At 43.2% G+C, this 9,476-nt stretch overlaps 1 protein-coding gene across 2 annotated transcripts in view; it reads right to left on the bottom strand.

Annotated features, from left to right (window-relative positions):
- Nucleotides 1-9,476, bottom strand: part of SYN3 (synapsin III) — a 190,000-nt gene that overhangs the window by 18,157 nt on the left and 162,367 nt on the right. For both annotated transcript variants that reach the window (XM_015627320.3, XM_015627321.3), the window contains 2 exons: nt 6,264-6,338; nt 2,812-2,914 (listed from right to left, as the gene is read on the bottom strand). In XM_015627320.3, the coding sequence (XP_015482806.1) occupies nt 2,812-2,914; nt 6,264-6,338 (178 nt within the window). The remainder of the gene's footprint in view (nt 1-2,811; nt 2,915-6,263; nt 6,339-9,476) is intronic.

The following is a 9,476-nucleotide window of genomic DNA, read 5'->3' as shown; positions in this document are numbered from 1 at the left end:
GGAAGGAAGGAAGGAAGGAAGGAAGGAAGGAAACCAATGATTGGACATATCAAAACAAATGATAGGCACTGCTGAAGGGATGAGCAGGGCTCCTTGCAGGGTAGCAAGGAGCATGTTTAGTAACATAGCTTAGCTATATGGCAGCCAGGGCTTATCTTATTCTTCCAGGTGAAAGAATAAATCACATGGACCATTTTGCTTGCCATCCACTTGCTTCATATTTTTCATCTTAGCAGAGTTGTGGAAATGGGCTAGATTACAAAACAAAACAACAACCAAAAAAAAAACCACAAAAAAAAAATAGGGAGAGGGGAGATTGTTAAACCATACATGTTCCTGAACACTTTTGAGAATCTGGCTGCTGGCACCAGTAGAGAATTTACATTATTTTGAGGAATTCTGATTGAGTGCTAACTACTTATGTTGAATATTCCCTCAAAGTGATAAAGTTCTTTAAAGCAGAGGAAAAAAGAATTACCAGCATTTACTGTTAAATTCACAATCTGTTTCAATATGAGCCATGAAAATGGTACGTAAGTGTGCTAAGGCTTTGAAGGCAGAAATGTAACATATTCCACTGTTTGTCATGGGAAAAGGAGAGGAGGTGAAGTTCAAGTAAGAGCAAATACCGTGTGTGCAAGATTACTCTTGTGCTGTTGATAACTCATCTGTCTTAATCTGATTTTTTTTGCAACAAACCACTGCTCTAAGTCTCAGTTCACAGAACTGCCCATCACTACCTCTTTGTGAATCTTTCCTGAAGAACTACTTTGCACTGTGAAAATTAATTACTGCCTGCAATTGCATTGTGCAAATTCCTTGTTTGTTCAGCTCATTTGGGTGTGCATTCTTGTAAAATGTCACAGCACACTGTTCCCTCTTACCAAGAAAATACAGCTGTCACTCTGTAAAATAACTTTTTTTCTCCCACTATCAAAAGTAAAAAAGCAAAACAAGGGATCAGTTTCAGACCAAGAAAAGTACCCCAGGAAGTTGGCTGGAGGCAATTAATTACTTGTCAATATCTCCCTGAGATCTGTATAAAAAAGTGCCTGTTTGGCTTTGTTCTGCTCCTTATATTGCACTACTTATTTTCCCAACAACATCCAACAGCCAGGCATCTGAATGCCTGCTAGATGTTGGTATATCAAGCCTGCTCAGTCAGGTTCTCCACTGGGATAATTCAGCATGACCCATCTGAAATGATATTGTGTTTCTTCTGATTTGTGTCATATTAGATGCACTGCTGCTTACCTTGCTCACAGAGAGAGGAGCGTGAGCGTGCATTTCTCCGTGTGCAAGCTGATGATGGCTGTTAGGGTATGGATGTGCTTTTCACCAGTCTGTCACTCACAGTGGCAGATGTGAAAACCCAGAGGCATACCCAGACAGAGGCCTATAATCTTTAAGCCCAGAACTAGCTGTGTGTGCACGTACATAGGCTTATGTGCAAGAATATATGCAGGGATATGAAAACCACATATCACATCTAAGCACGTGTGGAAGCAATCCAAATGTCTTTACAGTTGTCTCTAGCAAGGCTGCCTTCTTGCTCTTTCTTTCCCAGCTGCAGGGATGTAGAGATGTAAAAGTGCACAGCAGGGAAACAGTCTTCTCTAGGGGATGCTCCTCTAGGTGCTGATGAATTGCACACAGGAGCAGACCCATTAGCCCTGGCCCCATCAATTCAGGAAAAGACAGAGGCTTTCCAGCGTTTGGTTGCTGGCAGCACACTTCTGTCACATGGCCTTTGACAGGTCACTGCTCCCCTCCCTGGGGAGAGCAGATACACAATGCAGGAATGCACAGTCACTGGAGGGCTCATGTGGTTCTCATCAGCATCCCAACCCTCAGCGGGTGGGACTGCTCTCCCACACATAGCTTTCCAGTGTGTCAGCACCCCTGCATGAAGCCAATAGGCTGGCTCTGCTCGTCTTCCTCAGCTGGCCTGTGTTGGTGGAGTTTACAGCAGGTCAGATGTTGTGTCTCCTCAAGTCACATACTGACAGAGGCACTTGCTTACTTGCTGGATTGTCTCTTCTCCAGGAAATCTCTTCAGTTTCCACTTTGATTTTCCAGCCAGCTTTTCTTTCTCTGCCCTGTTAGGATGATTTGAGTGTGCTATTTACCCCACTTCCATATCTGCCATATGCCTCCTGGTCTGGAAGGAGCACCTTGAACTTTAGCTCTCAAGGCCACAGTCTGTCCAGCCCTGAATACAAAATGTTGTAGTACACATTACCCATACTAACTTTGTAGTGCTTTGTCTTGATGGCCTCTTACTGTAGTTAACACAGTCTGGGCAAAAGATTTTAGAATATACACCTTTCTTTTTTGTTCAATCAAGTTGCTCTGGTTGCTTGTGAACCTTTTGCTACACTCTCAAAATTTATTTTCCTCTTTTTATTTAGGTGCAGTTAGGATTTTTGTTTGGAAGTCCCCTTTAAAGTGACTGAAGAAAGACAGGTTCATTCAGAGAGAAACTGAGATTTTTAATGAACTGAATCATCTGCTGGAAAGCTGAGGTGTCCAAGCACTCTGTGGCTCTCCATTTCCTTTCACAGTCCACACTGAGAAAGGAAGACACTTCAACCCTGACACTTTGCTGTGTATCTGCTAGTTTGGCTGGGGCTCTGAATTGGTTCCTAACATATCAGTGTTATGAGGATGGCCTGTGGGCACGGGGGAGCAGAGACTGCAGGAGCATGGAGGAGCATGCAGTGAGACATTGGTGCATGTGAGCTCCAGGGCAGAGCGCCTGCAGCTACACTTCCCAAAGGAGACTCACATTCAGGTTGCCCATGCTCTCACCTCAATGATATAGTCTTTTCCATCTTTGCTGTGGACAGCTTTGACAGCGCAGATATCAAGACCTCCAAACATTTCTGCGCAGGCATCTGCCCAGAGTCTGTACCTGCAGAAACAAGAGCATGGCCTAGTATTAGCTGTCCTTGGCTATCCCACCAAAACCAGCCACCCACCCTGCTGCCCATAGGAACACAAAGCAGTTTGGAAGCCTTTATTACAAGGTTTGGGAGCCTTTATTACAAGGCGTCCTTCATGTGCTTTGCTGGGTCCTTGACTCCCTCTCTTGCACAGGAGATGGAGAAAAAAAAAAAAAGAATCTTGCCTAAAGTTTCCCTTCATTTCAGATTGATTCAACCCTGCCCTCAAAGCCACCTTAAAATGTTTTTTTCCCTCCTTGGTATTTACATCAGATCTCCAGTTGGTTGTCATTCAGCCAAGCTATAAATATTTAGCTCATTTAATCTCCCAGTAGTGTTGGCCCCTCAGCGTTTGTATTGGCTTTGCCTGAAAGCCCTCCATTATGCAGGCAGCTTTCTCCTGATAAGATGTCCTGGACATTAGGACTGGAATAGGATCAGAAAGTGAGTGTTGAATTTAGCAAGGAGTAGCCATCCCCTCATCTGTAATGCAGTAGCTCCTGCATGTTACAATTTACTTTCAATTTAATCTTTTTACAGTCTCAAGCCTCCTTCTGTCCCTTGGGTGTTGCTCCTAGTCAGGCAGTCTCATCACATGGAATAGGCACTATTTGTTGGAGGGAGACCTTCAGGCTGCAGCACTTTTCCCTATCCATCCCAGGATGGGAATGTGAGCTGGTGGCCCCTTAGCTATCCTGGAGTCAGAGGAGGAGAGAGAATGACAAGAAGCATATTATGGGGGGACCACATGCCCCTGCTGTGCAAATGAGGAGGGACTGAGGCAGCCTGGTTTTATTTCCTGTGCAGCTGTGCCGTGGTCCTGGCCATTTAAATAAAAATAATAATCTCAGAACAGCAGATCTGTAAGCAGGACAATGACAAGATGCAGAGAGAGGAGGGAAGGCCACAGTCTCATGAAAACACTGACATTTCACAGACCCTACAGGGACTGGAGAAAGAGCTGTTCTGGCTAAAGAACAAATTTATGTCCTTGAAGCCAGACAGAGTCCCCATAGCTCGACAGTATAATGATCAACTTGTGTGAACACAATGTCTCTGGGAAGAAGAAAAAATATGACTTATATGACTACCAGTGCTCTTTTATCCCTAATGAGGAGACCAAGTGTGTTCACCCTGGACCCCCATGGAAGACAGTGTATGAGGAGGAGTCAGTAGTTTAAGGAAGAGGAGAATTATGGAGCGCATGAGTCAGGCAGGAGGCGCAGAGAGCACCCCTCACACACTGCTGTGTCCTTGTGGGAACCACCTCTGTTCCTGAGAACCATCTCTACGTGTCTGGGCTCAGCAGCCAGGCTCAGGGAATTATTATTCATGCCAGAGACTCTGGTGGCTGCACATCTTCCATGTTTGTTGGCCATCGGTGAGCGCTGGGAGCATCAGGGCTGCTGGTGTAATAGGAGCATTATCGGGAAGAAGAGCATATTTATGCACATGCACCAGGTGCTGCATTTTCAGAGGATTTACTGTCATTTCTGCATTATCTGAACATTTCAGTCCTTTGTACTTACTATTCAGTAGGTACTTCAGGTTGCTCCTACTCATCAGAGCACTTGAGCACATTCCTGTTTAATGTTCTGACAACTTACATATTTCAACAGGGTTTGTTGCATTTATGGCTGAATAAGGCTGGAGTGGTTAATTGTGGTACAATTAACAAAATGAGCCTTCAAAATGCAGTGTTGCAGGCTGGCATGAATCTGGGTTTTAGTCCTACAACACTGCAGTAAGGTAATGTCTACCCTTCATGTGTCTAGCTTCAGCTGTGTTATAAGCAGCCAGGATGCATCATCATGAACACTTCCCACAGTACTATTATGGTCTTACCAGAGTCACCTTCAGCATCTGATCTGGGGCTTGGCTTCCCTGTTTTGCAGACCTAAAGGTGCAGAAGGGACCTTGGATGATTGCCTGCACAACTCTCCTGTTCCCAAGAGGAGACATTTCCTTAATCTAGTCTGAAAGAGGACAGAGATTTGCCATCCCTTTCAGAGAATTGATTTCTGTGCTGTGCTATCCTTACTTTAAGAAACCATAAAAAGTGTTCAAATGGACCTTTTAAACTATAATTTATTTCTTACAGTATTATATTTGTAATGTAAGTAATGAGAAAAGCCTGTATTTATATAGAAGGCTTTTCTGTATTTAAAGATCCTGTGCTCTTTATTTTTTTCATCATTAGGATGAAGTGGTGTTCAGCTTGTGGGCAACTTCTTCCAGGTCTGTAACAGTTATGAAGGAAAGCGAACTTCTGCACTGCAGGCAGGGATTCATTGTGCTTTAGTCTACACCTCTACTGGAAAAATATCAGTGGTCTGCTAACTGAAAAAGGTGGAAAACTTCATAGAAGTACATAGAATTGTTGCATGTTTTACTCAACAGCTCACTAGGTTTTCTCTGAACGTTCCTTTTATTGTCCTTTGGACTTTCTCCAGCTCCTTGCTATTTCTTTTCAACTGTGGTGCCCAAAACTGGACAGTCAGAATTAATCATGAAACTGACAAACTGGAGTATAATCTGAAAAAATCTTAAATTCATTAAGGATGAATGCCTACATGTAATCTATGGATTCTATAAATCTATGAATAATCTACTTAGATGGGATGGAGAAAAGTGATGAGAACAAGTGTTAGTTCTGCGGGATAAGAGTTACAGCAAAGCATGTTACTATGAGTCCACAGTGTCAGCCAGTTGCAGTATTAGCAAATATCACAGTGATTCAAATACGTGGAAGTAGCATCTGCAGATTTTAGTCTAAAGATGCATGAGGAAATTCTTTCTGCTCTGTTCAACAGTGAGAAGACCTTAGCTTAGACAGTGATCACTTTTGTGAGCCTAAAGCAAAAAAGTGCTTTCAGCACTTCAGCTGACAGTTTTTTTCCTCTGTTAAGGAGAAGAAAAACTCTTTTCTGTGTCTGCCTCTCATTAGTAATGTACTTAGAATAACCTCATGTAACTTTACGTTTTGTGCTTTGACCTTTCTGATTTTATCCCTACATGTTTGTACTGGTGTGCTTGACCTAGCATGCTGGTCTTGTTTCCTGTGGTTACATTCACTAAAGATCTAATGATTTAGCAACGCTGGTTTCTAGCTGTACTTTCAGTCTGTTCTTCAAAATAGGACAGTTTGCCTTTGTGTCCTTAGTATTTTTTTAAGAAACTGCTTGGTCTTTTAAAGTCTTTATCCAGCCTCCCAGGAGACCTCAGTTACCAGTTCTCTCAATTAACCGAAGTCGGAAGTACAATCCCTCCCTTCTAACCCAAGAATAGCTAATACTGTCTTGAAACACTCTTCCTTACCTCTCTGTCATTGCAATCTGTTCTAGCATCGCAGAACCTGTGTTTGCCTTCCAGTTTCCAGAGATGGAAGTCCTCCTAGGAAAACAAACCAAAAACATAACCTCAACATGAAAATAGACTCCTGACCCATCCTCCCGCATACTGTACTCCTCATTCTTGACTCTGTGCTTGTACAGGAGGGGATGAGGTGAGGTTCTTCCTCCCAGAAGCCTTTCCAAATCCTTCCTGAACAACACTCCATACAGGATATGTTGTTCAGGCTCATGAAAAACTAACTGAGGATTTTAGGCAGAGAAACCTCCAAGGAATCTTGAGCACACATCAGGCTCTGTGAGTACTTTCTTTCTTTATACATCAGACCTACAGGAGCTGAAATGTGTGTGAAATATCTCTAGGATAACCACCCTTGTGTTCTGCAATGAGTAGCATCCTCCATCCATGGAACAGAAGCTCTCCAGGCAAATATTTGCTGAGCAGCGTCACAAAATATCAATTCTAACATTCTGGGTCTACCTAAATTTTATTTCAATTGTACTTCTGTGTCCACTTAAATTTGATTTCAGTGGTAATGATGTCATAGAAAATATTATCATACTGTCTTTTCACTGACTTTTCACTGACCTGTTGGTGGCTCATTGTGTTCAGACTTGGAGAATTTCTTAATTCAAAATCTTTGGAGTTTCATTAGCTGCAACTGATAGTTAATTTCCAAAAAAGGTACAGTTGCTAGAAAATTCTGGGTTTCATCATCACCATCAGGGATGAAAATTTTCCTTTTCTTGAGCTTGGGCCCAAGGCAGACATGGGACAGCCTGCTCTGACAACACTTCAGATAACCCTTCCATAGTGTACGAGCCAGGACAAGTCAACAAGCTGACAGAACACATCCAGGAAGCCTTTCCACGCTGAGGAAGAGATTTATGAGGGGGGGTATGAGGTGTGATCCAACACTTCAACATGAGGTCATGGGAGCCCTTTCTGCCGATTCTCTCACATTTTCAGCAACGTGTGCAAAAGACACTGAATTCGCGAAACTATGTTCAGCAGTGGCAATATTGATGTCCTGCTAGACTATAAACTTGGATCATTATAGCTGTCTACCCTTTACTCTTGTGAGAGACACGCTGGAGTGCTTTTTCCAGTTCTCTAAACTTGTGTGTTTTGTTGCTGTGAAATTTAAATTGTCTTTGTAAGAATGTTCAAAGGAATGGAGTGGGACTGGGGGGCCCAAAGGAACAGGACTACTGTGTTCAATAGCTTTGTTTTCATACAGTTGACTTTTGGGCCTGTTGCCTTCATGCAGCATCTATTTTACTGCCCTCCTTCCTAAGAATGGATTCATCCTCAAGCTTGGATTGTTATGTGCTCTTTGATGGGTAAGGTCAGTGTTCAGCCCTCAGCCTTCCTTTCTCTTTTGATATGGGATTCTTAGGATTATATTTTTCAGCCCTGCAATGGGAAGACTCACTCTTTGCTAACATTTATTTTTTACAGAAAATTGCCCTGCAGTGGCAGAGGACACCCAAAATCCTATTAGTACTGGTGGGAACTCCTGGAGTCTCATTAGTGACAAGATGATTTGACAGTGGTGTTTAGAAAATGTACCTGGCATACCAAATGTAAGCAGCTGTGTTGTCCCTAAGAAAATGAAACCACAGCTTGACAGTTTTACAAGGAAATTTGACATGGGAAAGCTCCCAAAATAAGAACTCTGCTCAAACCGTTGGGCTGATTTGTTGGGCTTGTTTATGCTTATCCAGCTTGAGCCAATTTTGGGCATAAGATTTAAAATATATATCTCTGGTGTATTCCTAACTTTCCTGTTAGGGAACCTTGCTGTTTGAAATTGAAGAGTTTTATTTGAAGCCCACTGGATCAGACACCAATCCCTACACCACAGTCACTGTCAAGATCACTCCCTTCCAAGCATGTCTGAGCAGTTCAGGTGTCAACTGTGCCCCCCAAACTTACAGAATCACTACATATTCTGAGTCAGAAGGGTCTCAAAAAGAATCATCATCCAGCCCAACTTCTGGCCCTGCACAGCACTGTCCCCAAGAGTCACACCATGTGCCTGAGACCATTGTCCAAATGTTTACTGAACTCTGTCAGGCTGGTGCTGTGACCACTTCCCTGGGGAGTTGTTCCAGTGCCCAACTACACTCTGGAGAAAAACCTTTTCCTGATATCTAACCTATACCTCCTCTGACACAACTTTAGGCCATTCCCTTGGGCCCTGTCACTGGGCACCAGAGAGAAGAGATCAGTGCCTGCCCCTCCTCTTCCCCTTGTGAGGAAGTTATAGAGTGTGATGAGGTCTCCCTTCAGCCTCCTGTTCTCCAAGCTAAATAGACCAAATGACCCCAACTGCTCCTCACAGACCTTTTTGATTTTCTTTTTTGTATTGTATAAAGTGAAAAAGGGGACTGAAGACCAAAACCAAAAAATTTCCTAAGGATGTCCTGCCTCAAACCCCATTTCTCTTAGGGACTGAAAGGCTAAGTGTTTCCAACCATCCTAAACATCAGGGGGCCACAGAGTGTACAATCACTGTCTTAAAGAGAAGGATCCCAGACTTTTAGAGATCAGTTGCTTAAACACATTTGTGACCACGACACCTTCAGCACTGTTTAGGAGAAGTGGATAAATGAGCAGATCAAAAGCTGTTGGTGTCCTATCTCAGTCTATAAGTAGCTCTAGTTTAGACACAGTTATGTGGCATTCCCTACAGAGCACACTGAACTGCACTGGAGGTGACAAGGTCAGAATTCCCACTCATGAAACTACAAAGGAAGGGTATTACCCTCTTACCAAAAAACCGGTGGCAAGAATATCAGAATGCCTGAAAGTCAGTAGCTGCTGGCTTAATTCAAAGTGAACAACATTTCATGAGTCTTAACTGGAAATTATCTCCCTGCTTGCCTCCAGTTGGGGTGAGTGTGGAAGCATAAATTCTGCCCCAATTTCCCCTGTAACATGAGCTGTTTTCATGTTTTCTCTTCACCAGTATTACAATGGCAGTCAAATGCACTGGGTGGAATTTTAGGCATGTATCATATGCTGCTTATCTGCTGTTTTCAGACTGGCTCAAGGCATGGGCTAAGTAGGAGTTTGTTAGGAGTGTAAATCAGGAGTCACAGCACTAAAGCCAATGGGAAACTGAACTGAAGCCTTGGGTCATGGGCTGGAAGGAAGTGCATCAAACATCTGGGG

This window comes from Parus major, chromosome 1A, assembly GCF_001522545.3.
Source record: "Parus major isolate Abel chromosome 1A, Parus_major1.1, whole genome shotgun sequence".
Taxonomy (NCBI): Eukaryota; Metazoa; Chordata; class Aves; order Passeriformes; family Paridae; genus Parus; species Parus major.
This window is presented reverse-complemented; position numbering and strand designations above follow the sequence as displayed.